The following is a 26,187-nucleotide window of genomic DNA, read 5'->3' as shown; positions in this document are numbered from 1 at the left end:
AGTATATGAGCAAATGTAATTTAAAGAAACATTTTGCACAGCTGAATTTGTCTCCCGTCACCTGTGATCCGGAGGTAAGGATGCTTTGGGGAAGAAAGCTGAGAAAGATTCTTATTGCTAAAGACTTTCCCCAGTAGTGGAAAAAGAAAAGCATGTGTCCTTCTTTTACAAATAATTCAGTACAGGTGGCTCAGAGCATTTTAAAAATATTTTATATATATATATATATATATATATATATATATATATATTTATATATATATATATATATATATATATATATCACCAATCTCTATTCATCAGTAGGTTGACTATCTAAATCAATAGAGACAATGACACCTTGAAAGACAGAATTTTTATTTTCATCTTAAGACAGGCTCAGAGTACAGGTGGATGTTTACAAACTATCTTCAGTTAATTGGATTTCTCAACGTGAAATAGTATTTTCAAAACTAATTAAATTTTGTTCTAATGAATATTTAAGACCAAAATATGTTATCTTTGCTGTACAGCATATAGATTTTTAAATCATCCATAAAGGTAATTATATTTTTTACATTCTCAAAAAGTCTTACCCTATTATTTCTGCTAAGTGGGTCGCTTGCTTCCTCTCAGGCCATGATTGAAGAAGCCATCACCAGAGCCGAAGCTTTCTCAGTTATGTACACACCCTTTGCAACAAAAATAAGGGCTGATAAAATAGAAAAAGTGAAAGAGGTGTTCATCAGAACTCACCCTGCATATGTGGACTGTATCTACACAGGTAAGTCTGTCGTCTCATGCAGGTGGCTGATGCTGGCTGCCATGGCAACCATCACAGTGCCCTTTGGGCCTTGTTTGTTGCTTCTGCTCACAGGTGGAAGCTTTAATCTAAAGAATTCAAATGTGAACTTGTTTCTAAGACTTTAAGTAGTGTTAGCTTTCGTTTCAACACAATATGCCTTGTGTGGTCACAATCTTAGATGTTTTCAATAATAAATGTAGAAACTTTCAAGGTTTTAAAAGAAAAAAATGAAGTAAAGACCTGTGACAAAAAGCTGCCTTTCCCCCAGTCCCCTTCCATACTCCAAACAATTAGTATTTTCCTGAAGATGGATTTTTTTTTAATCCCAGGCATGCGGCTTGAGTTTCCTATCCACTCTCCACCTTAACCCTTGGCCTTTCTTTCTTTTTCCAGATAACCAAGGGCACCTGCTCGAATTACTTTTCTTAAGGGAGGGAAAGGTTTATTTTGGCTCATGGTTCAAGAGATAAGGTCCAATAGAAGGAAGAACTAGGGCCAGATGTGAGGGGTGTGTAGTAAACCTCAAGGCCCTCCTCTCCTCCCTATTTCTTACTTCTCCAGCTGAGCTTCACCTCCTAAAAGTTTCACAGCCTCCCAAAACAGCACCACCAGATGGAGACCATGTGTTCAAACACATACTCCTGTGGAGGATGTCTCACATCCAAATCCCAGCAGTATGGCATTGGGATGATGGTCTTCCCTCTTCTTCATTTCTAAAGTCTCTTGCTTTTGTTCACTCACTCCAAAATATTTTTCCTAATCACTATGTACCAAGGGTTGTTTTGGATTAAGAGGAGTTTTATACACACACACCAAACAAAAACATGCTCAACCATGACTACAAGATAAAGCAAGGCCTCCAAAGGCATGCACCTGGTGTCCTGGTATCAAATTAAGAAATAATCGTTTCTCTTTCCTTTCCCTGGGGCTGAGGCTTTGATTTATGAGGTTAATAACAAGTCTATTATTGATCACGTTTAGAGTATCAGGTACTCTGCATTTGTCCTCTTGTTCTCATAACTGATGAGGAAAGATGATCCACATTAGAAACAAACAGTAACAAGGAAAGACAAATAGCCCTCCAAAGGTCCCTTGCCAGACTGATGACAGCAGGCCTCAAATGTGGACCCAGTCCAGGCCCTTGAGCCACAGACTTCTAGACTGCTGGTTTTTATCCATAATGCCCTAGGTACTCCAGAGGAAAGACAATAAAGCCAATTATTGACAGCTGAATCATAAATCCCTAAAGACCAGGGGGAATTTGAGAAGAAAAAAGAAGCAGCGAATGTGGAATTCAGGCTACAGTGGCGGTTCATTCTGGTGTATTGAGTTCGAACACTCTCTTAAGCATTTGACAAAGGGCCCAAGGAAATGGCTCTGCCAGAAAAAGCAGTCAGTGCACAAGCCGGACAACCCATGGAAAAGCAGGGCATGGCAGCAAGTGTCTAAAATTCTAGCAGGGCTCTCATGACACACAGAGGTGACAAGAGACTCCCCTCTCCTCCCGGGGAGCTTCCAAGCTAGCCAGCCAGACACAAGAGAGACTTTGCCTCAAGCCAGCCACACACAAGAGAGACTCTGCCTCAAGTCAGCCAGACACAAGAGAGACTCTGCCTCAAACCAGCCAGACACAAGAGAGACTCTGCCTCAAACCAGCCAGCCAGACACAAGAGAGACTCTGCCTCAAGCCAGCCAGCCAGACACAAGAAAGACTCTGCCTCAAGCCAGCCAGACACAAGAGAGACTGTGCCTCAAGCCAGCCAGCCAGACACAAGAGAGACTCTGCCTCAAACCAGCCAGACACAAGAGAGACTCTGCCTCAAACCAGCCAGACACAAGAGAGACTGTGCCTCAAGCCAGCCAGCCAGACACAAGAGAGACTCTGCCTCAAGCCACCAGACACAAGAGAGACTGTGCCTCAAACCAGCCAGACACAAGAGAGACTCTGCCTCAAGCCAGCCAGACACAAGAGAGACTCTGCCTCAAACCAGCCAGCCAGACACAAGAGAGACTCTGCCTCAAAACAGCCAGACACAAGAGAGACTGTGCCTCAAAACAGCCAGACACAAGAGAGACTCTGCCTCAAACCAGCCAGCCAGACACAAGAGAGACTCTGCCTCAAACCAGACAGACACAAGAGAGACTCTGCCTCAAGCCAGCTGGTAGAAGACTCCCACCCATGATTCTCTTCTGCTATCTACACACGTGCTGGCACGTGTTCCTCACATGCAAACATACACACACATGCTCAAAATTCAACTTTTAAAAAAAGATTAAAACACAAAAGAAAAAGTACATTTTTTAAAATCAGTTAATATTTCTCAGAACTTAGACTTGACTGTTTGTTATAATTTTTTTGAATTATTTCATTATATTTCAAAGACTTTCTGTTTTTTAAGAAGAGTCAGTGATAGCACATAAAAGTCATACCTACTTATCACCATGGAAAACTGAATCCAGTTCAGCTATTCCCATTCTAATACCTAGAAAACCTAGTGGCGCACACCCTTAATCCCAGTACTCAGGAGGCAGATGCAGGTGTATCTCTGTGAGTTTGAGGCCAGCCTGGTCTACAGAACAAGATGCAGGACAGGCACTAAAACTACACAGAGAAACACTGTCTCGGAAAAAAAAAAAAAACTAGAAAGCGGAGGGATTGATTCATCAAGTTGCCAATTTGCCAATTTCTCTTCTGGTGGAATAGTTTAGTTATAGTTAACCTACTTCCCAGAGAAGTCACGAGGATGAATTAATCCTTAGGAAGCATTGTTGCCACTGAGAGTTTAAAAACAACAATAACATTAATGAGCCAGACTCACATCTCCTGTAACTCCATCAAACCTGTTATCAAGATGAATTATGATCTGTTGGCAAGACAATTCATGCTAAAGATCTTACACTTTCGAAGAGAAGATAATTACACATCACTAATGATTGTTTCTATTATTTTTGAATTACTAATTGCTAGCATATGACAGTGTGATGTGAGAACCTAGAGCAGGAAGATAAAGCATCTCAAGGGGGTGTGAAGTAGGGAGGCAGTTTAGAATTTTAATCTCTCTGGGTCTACTAAAGCTCTTTGCCTCTGTGGAGTCTGTGCTTTGAGCAAACAAAATGAATGACTGGTGACTTCATTTGCCTCTGGCGCAAAAAAGCAGGGTTTTTCCCCAAAACTTGTTAGCTGGCATGAGGGGGAACAATTATTAGTAGAGGTAATGCAGTTTCGGGGCGTGGCTTCTTTACCCCAGCACCTTCAAGGTGAGTACAGAGCATGGGAAGAACAAAGGTTAGGTTTTCTTCAACACCTCTCCCCAGGAGGTGCAGAACAACACTTAGAATGAGCACCAGGATCACGTGTAGGCAGCTAGAATGAGTCACACCAAGGAATCACTGTGTTTTCTTGATGTGTCCCCAAAATAAGCATCTGACTTTCATCTATAGATTTTTTTTTAATTTGAGACAGGTATCACTGTCTATCCCTGGTAGTCCTATAGCTGGCCTCACACTTGCAGCAATCCTCCTGCCTTTGTCATTTGAACTGCTGAGACGATTGCCACCCTGCCCAACTGTAGCTATAAGAAGCTTCTACCCTATTGGAAGTTCGATTGTCCACTTATTTCAACAGACATTTGTGCAGCGGCCGTGACAGCACAGTCACGTGCAGATAAGTGAAAAGGAAAGCTGAATCAGCACACTCTCCACCATGCTCAAGTCCTCACTCACCCCATTCCAACGACTGAAAAACACCCTTCCGTGTGCAGCCAATGCCATCTTCAGAAACAGTCAGCATTTTCACACGTTCTTCTCTTTACTTACATCTACATTTTGGGTGTGTGTGAGTATGTGTGTGCATACCCACTAGCAGGTCTATGTGAAAGTATGCTCATTTTTGCACACAGAAGTGTGCAAGTGTGTGCACATTTGAGTGTGTGTGTAGAAAAGAAGTCAGCCTGAAGTGTTGTTCCTCCGCAGCCATCCACCTTGTTTTGAGAGTGTCAGCAAACAGGCTAAGGCGGATGGTCAGCGTGCCCCACAGACCTTCCTGCCTCTTCCTCTCCAGTGCTGGGATTACAGGTGATTATTACCACACATGGCTTTTTACATGGGAGGGAACACAGGCCCTCATGTTTGCACAATATGGAATTAGAGAAATGGTCTGAGGAAAGACGATAGATGAGGTGCTGTGCCAGGAACCTTGCAAGGCATAGGAAGGGGTATCTAGCAAAGCTTTGCTGGAGAAGCTGTGGCTAATCATTAAAACTTGGAGACCAGTACTCTGGATCCAGCCAGTGGAGGCTGGCAGATGGACCTCCACCTCAGAAACTCTGCCCAGCCCTGGGTCACCTTCATGGAGCCTCCCTGGGACAGAGTGCCTCACTCCCTGGTCACGGCAATGCAGCAAACCCAGCTGTAGTTTGCAGAGGTGACCATGAGCAGGAAGGTCACCCAGCCACCGACATGTTTTCTCCAACCCATCCTCTCTGTAAGATATTTCTACATTAAAATTAGAGGCATAGGAGGAAGGTATAAAAGTAACTCAATCTGAAATAATTTTGGAATTTAAGTCTAGGCTTTAATTTTTTTCCAAATAAACCAGTTAAATGAGAAATTAGCCTGGCACTGATTTATCATGAGAAAACTCACTGACCTTCTGTGGAAGAGGTCATTTCTATCAGACTGATGAGGAGAGAGTTAAGTTTCAGCTTTGTAGGATGCCCAGGCTCCAGCATGCACCAGAAGTCAGGGTACATCCATTTTTAGAATGGACCCACCAAAATCTTCAAGCCATATTATAATAGAGCTTCATTGTACTGTGTTTTATGGAGGAAAAATTACTGATTTTTTTATAGCATAGCTATCCATTTTTCTTATTTAAGAAAACATCCAGTTTGATTCATGTGGTGTAGTCGGGGTATATAAAACAAATAATAATTCACCAGCCCTGGAATTATTATGCTTTCATTTATAAAGATTTTGCTTGTGATTTTTATTCATATATTCCAATGAAATAATGCAATTCCATGCAGTTCTTATTCTTGCATGGCTGTATTTTAATAATAATAAAGTAATACAATAAGCATACCCTGTCTCCTCTTGATGAAAATATCAAGATTTATTTGCTAAATAAATAAATATTCAGTAATGGATCTGTGCTTAGGCATGTTTAATAGAAAAGTTTTCTGGATCAGATATCAATTACTTTAACACTTAAGTGGGTAGAGTCATAGTTTGTCTTTCCTGTGCACTGTAACTCCCAGGAGTAAATACGTATGTACAGAGGAATAATAGATTGTTTTTAAATAGACCTTTAAAAATTGCTTCTCACTGGAATTTATAAGTTTGTTTTTGCACAGCCATCATTTACCAATAAGGATAATGTATTCTTATTTTCTCTAAAACATAAAGTAAAAATTCCTCATTTTTTTATTCCTTCCTTAAATCATATAATTTTATCATGATCAAGAGTTTTCCGGATCAGAATGTCTTCCTCTTTGTAACCAGCTTTCACAAAGTGAAAAAGTAATGGAATTAAAGAGCCCGCATCCTCAACACTGTTAGGAAAATGTTGCAGGCAAGTTTGTGATCATGAGGATAAATCACTGGTATTTCTACAGAGTTCTCCTAGAACTAGAGAACCACTCCCAAAGTAAAGACACACCTCATAAACCGCTGGAAGTCTGGATTGTTGACATAGTGTTGCTCTTCCTGGTGTGATGTGGTGTCCGGGCAGCACTGTAACGGAAGTGAATGCTTCCCGGCCACAGTCCGTGTGTCCCCTGCGGCCACAGTCCGTGCGACCCTGTGGCCGCAGTGCATAGGCTTCGGTTGTTTCTGCCTCTTTTCTACCTTGCCTGAGCCTCACCTCAGCTCCACTGCGCCTTCTCTAATGCATTTCCTCACGATCTCTGAGCAAAGGTGGACAGTGTTGCTCTCAGAGACATCAGCCGTGATCCAAACCTAGGGTGAGATATAAACACCTCTGCAGCCTCTGAAGATCAGGTGGGTTGGAGCAGGGTGGCATGGCTGAAATAAGGTGGGCCTACAGCAGATGTGTATTACAGCTCTTATACCCATAATGCTCAGCAAAACCATGGGAAAGGCAGGTTCCCTCAAAGACTGATTCCCACTCGGAGTTCTCTGGACACGGGCCTCAAATGTACAGCTAGGTGTGTGTGTGTGTGTGTGTGTGTGTGTGTGTGTGTGTGTGTGTGTGTGTGTGTGTGTGTGTGTGTTTGGTGTTTGTGTGTGTGTGTGTGTGTATGTGGTGTGCTTGTGTATGGTGTGTAGTATGTTTACACGTGATGTGTGTGTTTGTGTGTGTGTGGTGTGTGCTTGTGTATGGTGTGTGTGTGTGTGTGTGATGTGGGTGTGCTTGTGTGAACACAGGTGCCAGAGGACCATCTTACATGTCACTCCTCAGGCACCATCTATCTTATTTTGTTTTGTTTTATTTTGAGACAAGGTCTGACATGGGCCTGAAACTCACCACGGTATCAGGCTAAAGCTGGCTGGTCAATGAACCCCAGGGCTTCACCTGTCTCAGCTCCCCCAGCCCTCAGGTTACAAGAGCAAAAGCAGCACATTCAGCCTGCGGACTTAGTTCTGGAGGTTGAACTCAGGTCCTCAAGCTTGCATAGCAAGGACTTCCTGACTCAGCCATCCCCCAGGACTTCCTAGCTGAGCTATCTCCCCAGGACTTCCTGACTCAGCCATCCCCCAGGACTCCCTGGCTGAGCCATGCCCCAGGACTCCCTGGCTGAGCCATCCCCCAGGACTCCCTGGCTGAGCCATCCCCCAGGACTCCCTGGCTGAGCCATCCCTCTAGGCCTACTTGGGGGTTTTTTCCTTACTATTTTTATAACATACCATAAATGCGTAAATATGTATTTTAAAATATACGGTTCAGCTGATTGTGGTAACTCACAACTGTAATCCTAGTACTCTCAGCACTTGGGAGGCTGAGGAAGTTCAAAGCCAGCCTGTACCACGTAGAATTGCAGGCCAACTTGGGCTACAATCAAAAAGAAAAGAAAAAAAAAAATTTAAATTGTGAAAGAAAGTTCGGTGTGGAGGTACAGACCTTTAATCCCAGCACTAGGATCCTGTGAGTTCGAGTCCAGCCTGGTCACATAGTGAATTCCAAGACAGTCAAAACTACATAGGGGGGCCCTGTCCCTTCCAAATTTCGAACCATTTCCCAGCCGTTCCCGAGATGATTGGTGCCCTAACTTTCAGAGTCGTAGCTTCCTGCTATGCTCTGAGTGTGAGCTGTACCCGCAGCTGCACGTGCTAGCGCTAGTCCCCAGCGTGGACTGGGAAGACGGACTGATGTCATGAGGCACCACCACTGGAAGGGTTTCGACGCGTCTCTCTGGAGTGGGAAGAAACTAGAGAAACTCCCAAAACCAGTTTGTTGTGAGCTAGCCAAGCCCTTCTCCTGAGCCCCACACCACACACGAGGCTCTCCTTGCTCCCATGCACGGCCAGTGTAAGTCCCACGCTCATCCCATGGCACAGGGAGACACACACTGGGTGTGCACACCAAAGCTTGAACTTTTCAGCCTGAGAACTATGGGCCAATATAAGTCTTGTTCCCTAATAAGGCTCCCGGCTTCAGGTGCTGTGCTATGCCAACACAGAGATGGCTGAGCTACTCCCTCTTTCCTATGCAGTGTTGTCCTCTCCATCTTCATTCCTACACTCGTCACTGTGGAACACTATACATCTGAAATCACAGAAGGAATGCACTGAATTTGGCTTCCCTTGTGCAAGAACGTATTCATGAAATCCATCCCTGCCGTCAAAAGCACTAATTGCTTTGTTTGCGTCCCTCTCGGGTGTTACATGAAAAGCTCAGAATTGAAATGCATCTTCTACTAGTGAGGGACACAAGTGACCTGAGGCTTCTGGATGCTACCAGTAAAATTCATATAACTCCAGTGATCCTGCTGGTCCTACACACACTATGTCTTGGAGTCACATGGTGGGAGAGATAGCCATCCAATCAAGTTTTCATAGATAACATCAAATGTTTTTTTTCCAAGAGAAGTACCAATTTAAAATTCCCCAATCAAGTATTCATTTTTCATTTTCATACATCTCACAATTATATATTAGTCTATTTTTAATTTTAGTGTCTGTGTCCATTATACATGTCATGTGTAGTCGATCTCTTCTGTGTATTCCCTGGACATTATGTGTGTGGGTTAGTTTGTTCTAGACATGTACTCTGATTAGGTCCCCTGCCTGCTATTCTAAAGTGACAGCAATTTATCTTTCAGCTTGTCGCCCTGTTCTGTATGTCACTCCTGTCACAGGAAAGTGGGTACATCGGGAGGAGGGTCTTATTGTTCTGTTCATGTGCCCTTTAAGAAGGCCATTTTGTCCTAGTGGAATTGCTGTAGTTTTCTCTTCCTTGATGTCCCACACCACCCATCTTCTGTCTTGCTTTCCTCTTCAGATCTGTCCGAGTCTATTGGGGTCTGAAAAGATGGCACCTCAGTCCAGAGCACTGGCTTTTATAGAGGAGCTGGGTTTGGTTCCCGGATGGCAGCTCATGACCTCTGAGACTCCAGTTTCAGAGGATCTGGTGCCTTCTTCTGACCTCCACAGACACCACAGGCTGCACATGACACACATAGAGTAAAATAAATAAATACTTGTAAGAAAAACCTCCTGGGAACCTATGTGTCAATGTGGGGAAACTGGCATCTTTATAATTTTGAATCTTGTAAATCATGAACATAACCTTTACAATTTTTTTCAATTTTAGTAGACATCTGTAGATGTAACCAACCGTCTTATTAAATAAGAAACACAGAAACAATGTAAAAGAGAAAGCCAAGAGGTCAGAGCTCAGAGCTAAAATCTCACCCTTCCTCCTGCTGTCCCAGCTTCGCGAAAAAAGAGACCTACTTCCTCTCGGTTCGTATTTTTAAAGTATGTTGTTCTGCCTTCTCATTGGTTGTAAACCCAAACACATGACTGCCTCGTCACTGTCTGAATGTACAGCCCCCTAGGTCTTAAAGGCATATGTCTCCAATGCTGGCTGTATCCCTGAACACACAGAGATCTTATGGGATTAAAGGCGTGTGCCACCACCGCCACACTCTTGCTATGGCTCTAATAGCTCTGACCCTGAACACACAGATATCTATGGGATTAAAGGCGTGTGCCACCACCGCCACACTCTTGCTATGGCTCTAATAGCTCTGACCCCCAGACAACTTTATTTATTAACATACAATCAAATTAATATTTCAGTACAAATCAAAATAATATTTCAATACAATTAGATTACCACCACATTTCCCCTTTTCTATTTTAATAAAAAGAAAAAAAGCAAAAGGTTATGACTAACAAAAGAAAAACTATATACAAAGGTACAATAACTATATACAATATATACAAGTAATAAATACCTAAACAGGTATTTGACGAATCAGAGAAAATAATTCCATTATCTATCCTATTTTGATAATTCCAAGATGTATCTAATGTACTTTCTATCCTAATTAATTTTCAACTATAACTAACTAATCTTCAACCATAACTAACTAATCTTCAACTCCCTCAGAGACCCAAGAAGGGAATAATATTAGCTAACAAAAATAAAAACAGGAAGTGCATGCAAGCAACTTCCAAAAAAAATTTTGTGAGTTGACAGAAACAGCCAGCTGCCTGGGCAGTCACCTGAGGTTTCTCCGCAGTGTTGGAGCATCATCTTCAGCCTATAGGCTTAGTGTATCTGACAGACTCATTTGTGAAGTAGGATGTACACAAGGTCAACAGTTCAACCTCACATTGGGTGAGAGCAGTCCACGTACCAGAAACACCTGAATTCCACTAGTGTCCTGTCATGATTCAGGATTTTAAATTCTGGAAATTGTTGACAGTTTTTTAATTCAGCTGTCCATTCTTCTTGGCTGTGTATATATGGCTTCATCTCAGCATCCCCTTCTTCTCCACATCCCTCTATTAAATGCCAGTCTACTTTTGAGAGGCATGAGCTTTCAGCTGCTGTTCCATTGTACAACAGAATCCATCGGCCCTCTGCCTGTTAAGCTGCCTTCGAAGAAAAGGGCACCGTACCTTTTCCGGATGCGAAGGCCACTTCAGGGATGGGGCCATATTGTCCTGGCCTCAGAAGATGCCTTTTGATAAAGCCATAACCACACTTGTTTTGGCAAGAATCAGTAGTCCCTTGTTTCGTGATCTGTCTGTCCATTTTGTCCTGTTGATTCGAGGATACTTTGTTGTCCAGTGGCTAACTTTTGCCAGAATGAAAGTTGACTCCATATGCAGTTTCTTCAATGCCCATATTTTCTCTAAAGTAGATTGGTACTGCCAGGAGCCGACATGTCTCAAAAAAGAAAAATTTTCTAAGTTATTTAAACATTTTAAATGCCATATTCTGTAGATCTCTGAAGGGTTTGAAGATGACCTGTCTAAAACATCTCTGCTCAATTTTTAAAACATATCCAATATGACTACAAGTTCTATGATAATGTCTAACTACTAGCTTTCATTTCTTTATATCCTAATAGTTGATAATAATAACATTCAAGGATCAGAAATTTGCATTACATTGTTAAATGGATGGAATAAATACAATTAGAAATATACATATAGCATTTTCTAACAATATCAGTTTCAAATTTGTGTACAATATAAAACAATTCAATCCAATGTAAAGTATTTAAAACTAGTAATTGTCTTTCTCTTTTCTTTCTTTTTTTTTCTTTCTTTCTTTCTTTCCTTCTTTCTTTCTTTCTTTCTTTTTTTTTTAAACAAGAACCTTAAATCTAATCTCCTTTGCTTAGCCTTTTTCCTAACCCTTGACAATAACTTGTAACCAACCCCCCTAAATACTGAAAATTATCCCAGACCCAGAACCCATTAAAAAGACCAAAAAACCACCTGCCCCACACCACCTCTTTGGGAATGTGGGCGTCGTATTCTTAAAATTGCTTCCTGCTGGGTATGGGCGAAGTTTTCTTTATCCTGAAAGAAAAATTTTAGGTTAATTGTCAAATTCTAAGAGAGGTAACTATATCCTTCACTATCCAGTCTGTGTATAATGCCAAAGTTCAGGGTTTATCTCAAGTCGTTATTCAAGTAGTCTTTGAGACTGGATCATCTCAGCTAGTCATCTCAAAATTGCTCTGAGCACCTTGTAGTTCAAAGCTGATCTGTGGATGATGTTTGTCAGCTTAATGATATTATTATTGTCCACGTGGAATTGTTGTTGTTGTGGGGCCCCATCTTCTTTCTGGAGACTTCAGTTGATATTAGGCCTGGCCGTGATTTCCTGCAGAAAACTGATAAGAGACTCGAACACAAAAACATATATATGCAGCTAGCCTTTTTTCTAGAATTAGTTAGTACTCTATGTGACCATTCATATCTTAACAAAGTTTAAAATGTATATATATATATATATTAATCTTGTAAATTTTGATATAAAATTTATACTTTGAGAAAAGTTTAAAGAATCAGAATAGAATCAAAGAGTTGAGATTAGTAATAGAATAGTCCCTTAATTAATTTTGCTTTTGTCCTGTACCATAGCAGAAGATGGCTCTTATTCTGGCATGATACAGGGAGTTTGCATTTTCCTTTTAACAACATGCTTGATTTTAAAGAAGGAGAGAGCCATTCTCCAACTCCAAAGTCAGCTTTAAATTTTAATTGAACTGGGACTGTTAGAAGACCAATAGTGTTAAATCTTTAGAGAAAAGCAGAAACAAACATTTAGGAAGACATAAAATTTTTTTTTTAGGTAATATATACCCATACACCGTTTCACTCTGTTTCTTGGGATAGATGATTTGTCCCTTTTCTTCAGTTGTCTCATTTGTCCAGTGTTCTTCAGATTCCTTAACCTTCATTCTCCTAAAAGACAAAAACAAAAACTTTTCCCCAAGACTAATTTTGGGGATGTTCCTTTTTGGCAAGTTATTATCTGATGAAATGAAAAGGCATGTTTTATTGATACAAGTTAGTTTAAATTGGATGTTCATGCTGGTTGATGAACTATCACCTCCTCTAATTAAGAGGTCTCTCTTGTTCAAATCGAACCTTTATCAATTTTGATGGTACCCACAGCTTATCTTCTCCTGTAGAAACAAAAGCAAAACCACGTCCCCAATGTAATACATACCCTGGTTTCCATTCTGAGGTCAGCACATCCTTAAAGTATATAGGCTGATTTAATTCTGTAGTTTTTTCTATTATCCAATGTCTCTCTGCAGCTGTTGTTCCTTTCTCATTGGCATTCAGAAAATTCAAAGTTAGAAGAGCATTATGCAGTCTATTTCTGGGGGTTTTTGTTACCCATTTCTGTTTATTTAGCATATCCTTTAGAGTTCTGTTTGATCTTTCTATAACTGCTTGACCTGTAGGATTATGTGGTATGCCTGTAATATGCTTTATATTGTAATAAGCAAAAAACTGTTTCATTTTAACAGAGACATATGATGGAGCATTGTCAGTTTTGATTTGTGCAGGTATACCCATGATGGCCATAACTTCTAGCAAATGAGTGATTACAGAATCAGCTTTTTCAGAACTCAAAGCAGTTGCCCATTGAAATCCTGAATAAGTATCGATAGTGTGGTGTACATATTTCAATTTTCCAAATTCTGCAAAGTGAAACACGTCCATCTGCCAGATTTCATTTCTCTGAGTACCCTTTGGGTTACATCCTGCTGGTAATGGTGTCTGATTGTAGAAGGAACAAGTAGGACATTTCTTTATTATTTCTTTGGCTTGTTGCCAGGTTATGGAAAAATCCTTTTTTAAACCTTTACTATTAACGTGATGTTTTTTATGAAATTCTGAGGCCTCCAGCACATTTCCTATCAATAATTTATCAATCTCTTCATTGCCTTGTGCTAGAGGGCCTGGCAGACCAGTATGGGATCGAATGTGAGTTATATATAAAGGATGATTCCTTTTCCTGATTGTATCTTGTAATTGAATAAATAGTGAAGTTAATTCTGAAGCATCAGGGATAAATTCTGCAGTCTCAATATGTAACACCACTCTTTCAGCATACTGAGAGTCAGTTACTATGTTGAGAGGTTCTGAAAAATCCATTAATACCAACAGAATAGCATACAATTCTGATTTTTGAACTGAATTATACGGACTTTGAACCACTTTACTTAAATTTTCTGATTTGTAACCTGCCTTTCCTTCTTTGTTGGCATCTGTATAAAATGTACGAACTCCAGATATGGGTTTTTGCCGTACAATTCGAGGCAAGATCCAATCAGCTCTCTTTATAAGATCAATTCTATTGCTTTTGGGATATTTGCTGTTAATTTCTCCCAAAAAATTACTGCAAGCTCTTTGCCAAGGTTCACTTTCTGTCCATAATTTTTCAATGTCCTCCTTAGTTAATGGTACGACAATTTCTGCTGGGTCTATGCCTGCTAATTGACGAAGTCTCAATTTTCCTTTGTAAATCAAGTCAGAGATTTTTTCCACATAAGTTTTTAATTTTTTATTTGGTTTATTTGGTAAAAATATCCATTCCAATATAATATCTTCCCTCTGCATTAATATTCCAGTAGGAGAACGCCTAGAAGGTAAGATAACCAAAATGCAATCCAGCTTTGGATCAATACGATTCACGTGTCCTTCATGCACTTTCTTTTCTACCAAGGCCAATTCTTTCTCAGCTTCAGGTGATAATTCTCTTGGACTATTTAAGTCCTTGTCACCTTCTAAGGTTTTGAACAAATTAGTCAGTTCATCATTTTTTACCCCAACAATAGTTCGTAGATGAGAAATATCTCCAAATAATCTTTGAAAGTCATTAAGAGTCTGTAGTCTATCTCTCCGAATTTGCACCTTTTGGGGTCTAATTTTTTGTAGCTCTATTTTATATCCTAAATAATTAATAGAATCTCCTCTTTGTATCTTTTCAGGAGCAATTTGTAATCCCCAGCGAGGCAAAATTTTCTTTACTTCTTCAAACATTATTTCTAAAGTATCTGCATTTGAGTCAGCTAGTAAAATATCGTCCATATAATGATAAATTATAGATTTAGGAAATTTTTTACGTATCACTTCCAATGGCTGTTGTACAAAATATTGGCACAGAGTTGGGCTATTCAACATTCCCTGTGGGAGGACCCTCCATTGAAATCTTTTAACCGGTTGAGAATTATTATAAGTAGGCACTGTAAAAGCAAATCTTTCTCTGTCTTTTTCTTCTAAGGGTATTGAAAAGAAACAGTCTTTTAAATCAATAACTATGAGAGGCCATCCTTTTGGTAACAGAGTAGGCAAAGGCATCCCAGATTGTAGAGAACCCATTGGCTGAATTACTTTGTTAATTGCCCTAAGGTCTGTTACCATTCTCCATTTACCAGATTTCTTTTTAATAACAAATACAGGAGAATTCCAAGGGCTGGTTGATTCTTCAATATGCTGAGCATTTAACTGTTCTTCTACCAGCTCTTCTAAAGCCTGGAGTTTCTCTGTTGTTAAAGGCCATTGCTGGACCCATACAGGCTTGTCTGTTAACCATTTTAAAGGTAGAGCTGTTGGTGTCTTTGGAAGATCATCAGTTATTGTGCCCTGTTCTTGTATAATATGGATGGCTGGTGACCACTCATTAGAACAATATCTTCTAATATTTCTCTCAGTAACATGTGCTAGTTTATGATTTGTTTCTGAGATTGGAGGGATGTTAATCTGAGTATTCCATTGTTGCAACAAGTCCCGACCCCACAGGTTCATAGTTATGTTAGCCACATATGGTTTTAATTTTCCTCTCTGTCCTTCTGGACCTATACATTCGAGCCATCTTGCACTCTGTTTCACCTGAGATAATGTCCCAATTCCTAACAGTTGAACGTTTACCTCCTGAAGAGGCCAAGTTGGATGCCAAAATTCTGGTGCAATTATGGTAACGTCCGCACCTGTGTCTACCAGACCAGACAACAAAACACCATTTATTTTTATCGTTAATTTTGGTCTTTGTTCATTAATAGAAGTTTGCCAAAAAATTTTCTTTATGTTTTCTCCTGAATTTTCTATTCTCTCTGTTTCATCATTCTGACCAGCATGATTTATTCCAATAGGCATTTGGTTATTTAATCGCTCTCCAGAGCAGGCATTTCCTCTATGGCTGCCGGAAAGGTTTGAACTGGATTTGCACTGGGGGCCTGCCTGAGGCCCCTCTGGGAGTTTCCCGAAGACTGAGGCAAAGGATTACCCTGTCTGTCCTTTGTTGATCTACATTCGTTGGTCCAGTGTTTTCCCTTACCACACCTTCTGCATACTCCAGAAGGAAGGGGCATTCTGTTGCCATTGTTCCTTGAAGAAACATTGTTTCTGGAAATGACCTGTCTACAGTCCCTTTTCAAATGTCCTTGCTTTCCACATCCAAAACATCTAACACTCCTCAAACCTTTTGAAATTACTTCTCCTACCCATGTATCATCATGCTCATCAGCTTCAACATTAATTGTTTCTCTAATCCAATCTTCCATAGGTGCAGATCTTGCCCTTAATGGCCTGATTATTCTTTTGCATGCTGCATTCGCATTCTCAAAGGCCAAAGATTCAATTATTGCCTTACCAGCTTCTGAATCCGAGACCGTTCTCTTTACTGCTGAAGCCAGTCTTTGTAAAAAATCTGTAAAAGACTCTTTTGGGCCTTGCTTCACCTTTGTAAATGACTCAGATTTTTTTCCTGGTTCCTCAACTTTGTCCCATGCATTCAAGGCTGCCGTTCGACATAAAATTAGGGTTTGGACATCATATAAACATTGTGCTTGTGCTGAAGCATATTGGCCTTCGCCCATAAGCTGATCCTGGCAAACTTGTACTCCTTTATCCCTCCATTGTTTTTCTATGTTTTTAGCCTCCTCCTTAAACCAAGTCAGAAATTGAAGTCTCTGGCTGGGTTCCAGAACACCTTGTGCGAGGTCCCGCCAGTCCTGTGGTACTATCCTATTATATGTTGACCAAGTGTTTAACATTTGCTTTACATATGGGGAATGCATGCCATAAGATACTATTGCCTCCTTAAACCTTTTTAAATCCAACATTTCAATTGGAGCCCAAGTATTTTGTGTAGCCATTTGATCAGGCATCTGCTGTACTGTTACAGGATAAATTAAGGGTGACTGTGTGAAAACAGGCTTTCTTTCTGCAACCTTATGATCCCGACTTGAAACAACTTCACTGTTAATTTCTTCTGTCTGAATTTTTACAGGTTTAACAAGTTCTTCTAACGCTGTTATCCTGGCACTTAAATTGACTATCTTTTTAAATATTAAAATGTGGATTATTATAGTGATGAGGTGCATAATTCCACCAATACTAATATTATATAGTTGTTCCATTGCCAGACTGCCTAAAATTTCGAACAAAAACCAATTTTCTTCCAATGTACACATAAAACCCATTTGTTTTTTAATGTGGAAAAAAATTCTCTTTTAGATAGTTTCCTTTAAAATATCTGATATATTATGACTTACCAAATCTGCGTAGAACAGTAGAAATCCGAGGGGATTTTCAAAGCAGCCACCTAGTGTCCCAGGTGTAAATCCAGAGAGAGAGAGAGAGAGAGAGAGAGAGAGAGAGAGAGAGAGAGAGAGAGAGGAAAGAGAGAACGCACAAGAAAGCGTAGCCGGCTAAAGCTTAAATGCAGCCACGTGTTCCCTCTTGTGCCGAGTCAAGGCTTGGGTCTGGCTTCCTTAAGCTCCGACCACGTGCGTTGGCTTTACAGGCAGGGCCCTGTTCGGCAGGGCAGGTCTGAGTTGTTTGTAGCACCGGCTTTAGGCAAGCTGCTCACAGACCTAGGCCTGGGCTAGAAGTTGCTACCCGGACTTGGACGCCAGCAGCTCGGACTAAGAAGCCGATCGCCGCCAGCCGCCGTGTGCCGCCGCTGCCGCCGCCGCCGCCGCGGGCCGCCTGCCGCCCTTGCGGGAAAGCGGACCTGCCGCCAAGCCAAGCAGTTTTTAATGGATTCTTGTCACGTTGGGCGCCAGATGTAGATGTAACCAACCGTCTTATTAAATAAGAAACACAGAAACAATGTAAAAGAGAAAGCCAAGAGGTCAGAGCTCAGAGCTAAAATCTCACCCTTCCTCCTGCTGTCCCAGCTTCGCGAAAAAAGAGACCTACTTCCTCTCGGTTCGTATTTTTAAAGTATGTTGTTCTGCCTTCTCATTGGTTGTAAACCCAAACACATGACTGCCTCGTCACTGTCTGAATGTACAGCCCCCTAGGTCTTAAAGGCATATGTCTCCAATGCTGGCTGTATCCCTGAACACACAGAGATCTTATGGGATTAAAGGCGTGTGCCACCACCGCCACACTCTTGCTATGGCTCTAATAGCTCTGACCCCCAGACAACTTTATTTATTAACATACAATCAAATTAATATTTCAGTACAAATCAAAATAATATTTCAATACAATTAGATTACCACCACAGACATCTTCATTTTCCTTCGAATTTTTTGTTTCCAAAGACCTCAGCTTTTTTAACTTTTGATTTTTAATTTTCATTAACATAGTAATTGTACAGTTATGAAACAGAGTGGAGCATGTGTATGCTGCGTATAATAATCAGAGCAGGACAGAGGGTGCGTCCATGACTGTTGACATTTTTGTGCTTGGAACATTCAAAAGCCTGAGAAGAAATGCAGTAAGACATGCTGTTGCTACTGTAGCTGTTGCTGTTGTTGTTGCTGCTGCTGTTGTTGTTACTGTTGTTGTTGTTATTGTTGTTGTGACTGTTATTACTGTTGTTGTTGTTGTTGTGGTGGTGATGGTGGTGGTTGCTGTTGTTGTTGTTGTTGTTGTGGTGGTGGTGGTGGTGGTTGCTGTTGTTGCTGTTGCTGTTGCTGCTGCTGTTGTTGTTGTGGTGGTGATGGTGGTGGTTGCTGTTGTTGTTGTTGTTGGTGGTGGTGGTGGTGGTGGTGGTGGTTGCTGTTGTTGCTGTTGCTGCTGCTGTTGTTGTTGTTGTGGTGGTGGTGGTGGTTGCTGTTGTTATTGTTGTTGTTGGATATCTCCAGCAATTTTCAACTTCCCCAGCTGAACTCTATATGGATTAAGCAGCAACTCCTCACGCCCCTTCTGCCAGCCCCGGAATTCTCCTTCTACTCTCTGTCTCTATGAATTTGACTTCTCTGTAACTGGAGTTTTCTCCAGTCCCGCCAGGGCCCACAACCACTCAGACCCAAGTAAACACACAGAGACTTATATTATTTATAAACTGTATGGCCATGGCAGGCTTTTCGCTATCTAGTTCTTATATCTTAAATTAGCCCATTTCTGTTAATCTATAAGTTGCCCTGTGGCTTGTGGCTTACCAGTACTTTTCCATCAGCCTTCCTCTTCCCAGAATTCTCCTCTCTCTTGTCTTACTTACTGCTACTTCCTGCCTGGTTACTGGCCAATCAGCATTTTATTTATCAATCAATCAGAGCAACACATTTACAGCATACAGAAAGACATCCCCAGCAGAGAGAGGCCTTGGCAGGTTTGAGCCAACGTGCCCCACAGTGGGTGAGGGAAGCATGCCAAGCAGACATGGCAGGCGGCAGCCAAGGGGACATGGAGGAAAGTCACTCACACCATGCAGACACAGCACCCATGTAGAAAGATTTATTGGAGGGAAAGGGAGAAGGGAAGAGAGAGAAAGCTGGGTGGGGACTGAAAGAAGAAGAAGAGAAAGAGAAAAAGGAAGAAAGGGAGAGAGGAGGTGCGCACCACCTCATGGCAAGAGAGAGGAAGGGAGAGAGTGAGAAGCAGAAAACTTTATGTAAGATGATATTGTCAGGGATATTTTATCCATTTGTATCTGGCTTACTCCATATCACATAATGTCTTCAAGGTTCATTCATGTTGTCCATACCAGATTTCATTTTCCTCTTAAGTATAATTAATATGTATATATGTGTGTATATATGTATGTGTGTGTGTATGTATGTGTGTGTGTATATGTGTATATATCACAGTTTCATTGCCAATTTAACATGAGTTCTTCCCACTACTTGGTTATTACGTATAGTGTTATGAACATGAGTGTATAACTACCTATTTTAGCCTCGTCTACCAATTATTTGGAGTATATATTTAGCAGTGAAGTGCCAGGATTAATTTTAAAGGACTAGTGTAGATGTAACCAACCATCTTATTAAATAAGAAACACAGAACCAATGTAAAGAAGAAAGCCAAGAGGTCAGAGCTCAGAGCTAAAACCTTACCCTTCCTCCTGCAGTGGTCCTACCTCTCCGAAAGAGAGCTACTTCCTGTGTGGTTGTCTTTATATAGTCTTTCTGTTCTGCCTTCTCATTGGTTGTAATCCCAAACACATGACTGCCTCATCACTGCCTATCTGTAGAGACTTCCAGGTCTTCTATGGTATTGAGATTAAAGGCGTGTGTCTCCAATGCTGGCTGTATCCTTGAACACACAGAGATCTACCTAGCTCTGTCTACCAAGTGCTGGGATTAAAGGCATGCGCCACCACCGCCATGCTCTTGCTATGGCTCTAATAGCTCAGACCCCCGGGGCAGCTTTATTTATTAACATACAATTAAAATCACATTTCAGTACAAATAAAATACCACCATAGACTAGCTATGTCACTTTTCATCATAGCCACCTAGTATTATATTACTACTGTGATACATAAGGGCATCATCAAGATATGCTCAATTTTATTGTATGCGCTTGGTATAAAAATTAACACTCCCCAGTCCTCCTATAAGAAAAATGTATATAAAGGAAATATTCTCCCCAGACATTGAATTTGATGTATTTATGTGTTTTACATGTGAACTTAATATTTTTTAAATTATTTGTATTATTTGTAAATGTATTGAACCTTCCATGTCAAGTACCAGTAACCAGCTCAAACAATGAGCATACAGGCTTCCAAAGGGCTAGCGGGGGTGTGGAACAGGCAAATCCCTACATCTGAAGTGTCTGTAGGTGGCACCACCTTCAAACACAGCTGTACCCAACAGCTCCATATCTCTGCTGCTCTGTTTCCTTGGTCAAATTTATTCTGATGTTGTACCTTGTATTCCTCAAGTGCTAGGTCCTAGAGAGCAATAGCAAAACGGTCAACTGTGTCTTGAGATGTGAAATTGCCCCACCCACTCATCCACAAGCACATCACTGGAGTCAAGATAGTATAATGGATTGACTGACAAGTTCATCGTGTCACACTTTTAAAAAACACCTTTAATCCCAACACTGTGGAGGCAGAAGCAGGTGGATCCTAAGGTGTAGGGGTCAGTCCGGTCCACATAGTGAGTTTCAGCCTAGCCAAGGCTACTTGATGAGACCCTGCCTCAAAAAAAATGTTTTTAATATGTTTATTTGTGTGTGTGTGTGTGCCAGGAACCCAGAAGAGGATTCATATACATTGAAACTGCAGGTACAAGCAGTTGTGAGCTGTCTGATGTGTGTGCTGGAGCCAAGCTCTGGTCCTCTGGAAGAGAAGCGAGTGCTCCTAACTGCTCTGCCACTCCAGCCCAGGGCTCACATTCAGAGTAGGAGAGAGACTGAGAAAGTTTTTCAAATGTTTTGTTTTGTTTCTAACATAATATTTTTATTGATTATTCGAGAATTTTATATAATGTACCCCAATAATACTCACCCCTCAGTCTCCCCAGGTCCACCCCTCAGCCTTGTGACCCCCCAGAAAAGTCCAATTTGTGTTGGCCCTATACTCACTGGAGCATGGTGACACTCCCAGTGGCCAGCCCCTTACAGAAAACCGAGTCCTTCCCCACCTGCACCATGCCAGAAGCCATCAGTTGTGGAGAGCTACACTCCAGCATCCTCACCATACTTTTTATGAGTTCTCTTCAATGGCTTCCTGTTGAGGCTGTTTCTTCTGTTTTGTCGAGGAAGAGGAGTATGGGGTGGTCGGTAGAGGTTGTCACAGAAGCCTTCTGCGTCCCTCACTCTCAACTGTGAGTCTGCTGTTATCAATACCACTGTAGGAGAAGCTTCCTTGCCCTTTACAGTCAGTAAGCTTCCACATGGTTGCTGGCAAGAGCACGGACCACAGAAGTCCACATGGCCACTGGCATTAGCACATGTCACAGACTTCAGCATGGTCTCTGGTGGCAGTACAGATCTCTGCCACAGCATGGGCCTCAGATACCAGTATGACCCTCAACGGCAGCACAGGCTGTGAACACTAGTATGGTCCCAGTGTCAACCTGCCCACGGACATCAACATGGTTTCAGATGGCAGCACAGACCACGGACATCCACGTGACCTTCAGTGGTAACATGGACATGGCCTTCTGCAGGAGCACAGCCCACAGGCATCAGCATGGCTTCAGGAGGCCGTACAGAGCTCGAACATTCACTGTGTTGCCATCATTTTTGTCTTTTAAAGAAAAAGGAAGAAGAGGGGGTAGGAAGGAAGGAAGGGAGGGAGGGAGGGAAGGAGGAATAAAGTAAGGGAAGGAGAAAGAGGAAGGGAGGGAGGGAGAGGGAGGGATACTCAAGCAATGGCCGGCCATGCCAACCCTTACTCAGCGCAGTCAGCATGGTGCTGATGCACCCACAGTGTTCTAGTGAACAGTCAAGGAAGGGAGTAACTGTGTCTTTAACTCTCGCATTGCCTGAGACCTACTTCAAGTGGATTTGAGTAACTTCAATGTAATGAGTCCCAAAGACCCAATAGAGCTGACTAAAGAAAATGTTGCAACCAACAAGGATTCTAAGCAAAATAGAAATGAAATGTATATAAAATTCCTGTGGGGTTACTTATCTTTCTAAATTTTATACAGGCTATGAAAGGAAACTTAAATACACCAAATTGGTCTCAGAGAAGTAGACCAACAGCCTGAAGTGAAAATGAGGATTCTTGGGAATGGAAGCCAGTTTTTCCCGCTTGCATGTGTAACTCTGTAATTATAATGGCCCAGGGGAAAATACAATTTATTATGCAACAATCCATTATTCATATTGCTGGCTCACACATCAAATGCAAAACTCAAAGCACACTAAGTTTTAAGTGGTGGGTCTTTGCCTGTTTGGGGTTTGGGGAGATCAGTTCTCACTTGCCTCAAATTTGCAGCCTCACAGCCCAGCCTCCAGAGTGTAGGGGCTACAGGCATGCACGCCCAGCTCATCGGTGTCCTGAAAAGTAGAAAACTTTGTATTATTTATGAGGGAAGGCAATGAGGACAACTTAGCTGAAAAGTTGCTGCCTTTTGCTACTTTCTTGCTGATGTGAGTTTGTGGAAAAGTTCCAAGACAGAAGGATTGGCATTAAAAAGAGTACAAGATAAAACTCAGAAATGACTAAGAAAGAGGTAATGACGGAGTGTCGGCATTCAGAAGCACAGCAGGAGCTAAACTCTGAAACTGATCAGTAAAAAGAAGTCACATAAAACTCACACAGTCCCATCCCTCACTGAACAATTGGGACCTTTAGAAATGAGATTTTGCTCTAACTCAAAATGTCAGAACATTTTGTTACGGACAAAGGGCAGGGAGATGACAGACTCCAGAAAGTAGGAGGTGGGACTAGAAAAAGGGATGATAGGATGCAGGTAGATCTGCATGTCCCTCGAGGGGACTTTAGATCCCTCTGATTTTTGTTTCTATTATTAGTGCTTTTGAACAGTGGGATGGCTCAGCAGGTAAAGGTACTTGCCACCAAGAAAACTAATGCCTCCAAGTTGCAGTGTGTGTGTGTGTGTGTGTGTGTGTGTGTGTGTGTGTGTGTGTGTGTGTGTGCATGTAAATAAATAAATAAATGTAATCTTTTAAAGGAAAAAACTCCTTGAAAGGTTCATTCATGGCCTGTCAGCCATAGTTATGATTAGGTGTCCAATTGATGATAATGGTACTTATAGTTCATACTTTACTGCCAGAGAGTTCAAATTTCATTTTACAGATGTTCAACTTCATAACAAATACAGCTCTCCCTGACATATAGATGAGTCTGTTAACCACAATCGATATTTCATGTTTCTGTTGATGCTTTTCTATGCTGCTGGGACTTCTTGCAGCACAGTCTTCTGTGACCAGATACCCATGTTTGAAAATTCTCTGAAGGACCGGCAGTGTCCCCTGTCCAGCCTGAGTGGGGTTTGAATGAGCAGTGTCCCCACATGCTCACGGGTTTGAGCACTTGGTCCCCAGGAGGTGGTGCTGTTTGGGGAGCTTGGGAAACCTTGAAGAGATGGAATGTTGCAGGAGGAAGTGTATCACTGGAGCAGGCTCTGCCATCCCACAGCCTTGTTCTCCCCAGCCTTTTCCAGCACATGGCTTCCTGACTGCCAGGCTGGAGAGAAACATCTGCTGCCAGGATTTCCCTTCATGATGGACTGTCTCCTTCTAGAACTGTAAGCCGAAATAAACCCTTTTGTCAGGGTATTCTGTCACAGCAACAGAAAAGTAATTAATACAGTCTAATTGGGAAACTAGCAACCCAGTCAGAGGTGCTATGCTCATCCCAGCATCTTAGTGCTGATTAGCCCTTTGTGAGATAAACCATGACCCATTTGAGCTTGAGTTAAAATGCAAATCAGTATGACTCTTCCCTACAGTTAGTGACAGAACATAAGCCATATCTCAGAAGCAGCAGACATTTGTTCTCATTTGCATCATTCAAAATTTGGAACTTGAAAAGAAATGTGTTTCTAGATTCAGTTGAAGAATTGATTGAGCACCCGCCAGTCCCCTTGTGGTAAGAATATGACCTGAAAATGTGAGCTTCAATGGCATGAAAATCTGTTGGTGAGTTAAGAGGTATCCTTGTGAAGTAGCAGTCGCTGGAATTGAGTTTGAAGGGGATAACTGACAGAGTCAGGAAAGCCTTCCAGACAAGTGAGGTGAGTTAGACCCAATTGGGAAATGGAAAAATGGAGAGAATGATTGTGTGCTCTTGGGGACACAAACAGAAGTTCAGAAGCAGGATACACAAGCTGGTGTAATGCAGAGAAATCTGCCGAAGTGATGGCAGAGTTATACCAAATTAAAAACGTAAAACCAAGAAAGACAGTATGGAGTGTTACATGCTGGCGTGGTGCTTGCCTGAGGTTGGTGGAGACTGGGCTTGCTATGCAGCCCGAAAACTTGCACTCCACCTCCACCTGTCTCCAGAGGATGGGCGGCGCCAGGCAAGCACCACCACACCCAGCTTATCTGTGTCTTCTGGAGTAGAAACCTTTTCATCTTTGTGAGAGGGCAATGGTGGTACTTACCTGGGAGTCTTGATTACCTGGGAAGGAACCACTGAGGCTCTGAGGGGAAATGGGACAGTGACAGGGGTGGTGGGCAGAGCCGCATCAGCATGCAACCAACAGCAATGCTAGTAACGATGCTTTCTGGGAGACCGTCTCTGTGACGGAGAGTCTGTGTGATGAGAAGTCTGGGCAAGAGGGTGACCGTAAGACATGGAAGGAGGCTGAGGTGGCATATAACCAGCACTATTAGAAATTGAGATGCCATAAGTTTCAAGGAGACAAGGAAATGCCAGTCAACAATGGTCTTGAATTTTGAGTCAGAGAAAAACAAATGGTTGCACACTAGTTATCCTCATAACTTTGGCAAGCATCAGGGGCAAGGGAAACTGAGAGGAAGAAGTCAGCTCTGGGAACAAATGTAGTTGACTCTTTTACTCGTTTTACTTTTGGGGGGCCTGCCGCCCAGCTCCCAAATAAATCACACAGATGCTTATTCTTACCTATGAATGCCCAGCCTTAACTTAGCTTATCTCTACCCAGCTTTTCTTAAATTATGCTGCCTACCTTTTGCCTCTGGGCTTTCATGTTTCTCTATCCTATCTACCTTCCTTTGTTTCTTACTCTGTGGCTGGCTGTGTAGCTGGGTGGCTGGCCCTGGAGTCCTCCTCTCTTTTTCCTTTGTCTTGCTCTTACTGTCCTAGATTTCTCCTCCTGTTTACTCTCTCTGCCTGCCAGCCCCACCTATCCTTTCTCCTGCCTCACTATTGGCTGTTCAGCTCTTTATTAGACCATCAGGTGTTCTAGACAGGCAAACTAACACAGCTTCACAGAATTAAACAAATGCAACATCAAAGAATGCAACACATCTTTGCATCATTAAACAAATGTTCCACAGCATAAACAAATGTGACACATCTTCACCTAATATTTCACAACAAACGAATTTGTTCCATTTGAGGTAAATTTTGGAATGATGAGCAGACAGCAATGTCCAAGCAAGCACTGGGAAATATGTGTTAAAATTTGGGGAAATTTTTAAGATGAGACTGGAATATTTGTCATCTGTGTTTTAGAGTGGATAGAAAAGTCCACAAGACTAGAGAAGTTCCCCCAAGAGTGTACATATGACGAGCATGTCACTGAACCAAACACAGGAAGCTGTGGGGATCACTGGAGAGACTTTGTGCCTTAGGCTCCCAA

General features: G+C 41.8%; 1 protein-coding gene across 2 annotated transcripts in view; it reads left to right on the top strand.

Annotated features, from left to right (window-relative positions):
* The window catches only part of Spata16 (spermatogenesis associated 16), a 286,709-nt gene that overhangs the window by 206,048 nt on the left and 54,474 nt on the right, over positions 1–26,187 (top strand). For both annotated transcript variants that reach the window (XM_016000865.3, XM_006971179.4), the window contains exon 6: positions 616–763. In XM_016000865.3, the coding sequence (XP_015856351.1) occupies positions 616–763 (148 nt within the window). The remainder of the gene's footprint in view (positions 1–615; positions 764–26,187) is intronic.

The sequence above is a fragment of the Peromyscus maniculatus genome, chromosome 6 (genome assembly GCF_049852395.1).
Source record: "Peromyscus maniculatus bairdii isolate BWxNUB_F1_BW_parent chromosome 6, HU_Pman_BW_mat_3.1, whole genome shotgun sequence".
NCBI lineage: Eukaryota > Metazoa > Chordata > Mammalia > Rodentia > Cricetidae > Peromyscus > Peromyscus maniculatus.
This window is presented reverse-complemented; position numbering and strand designations above follow the sequence as displayed.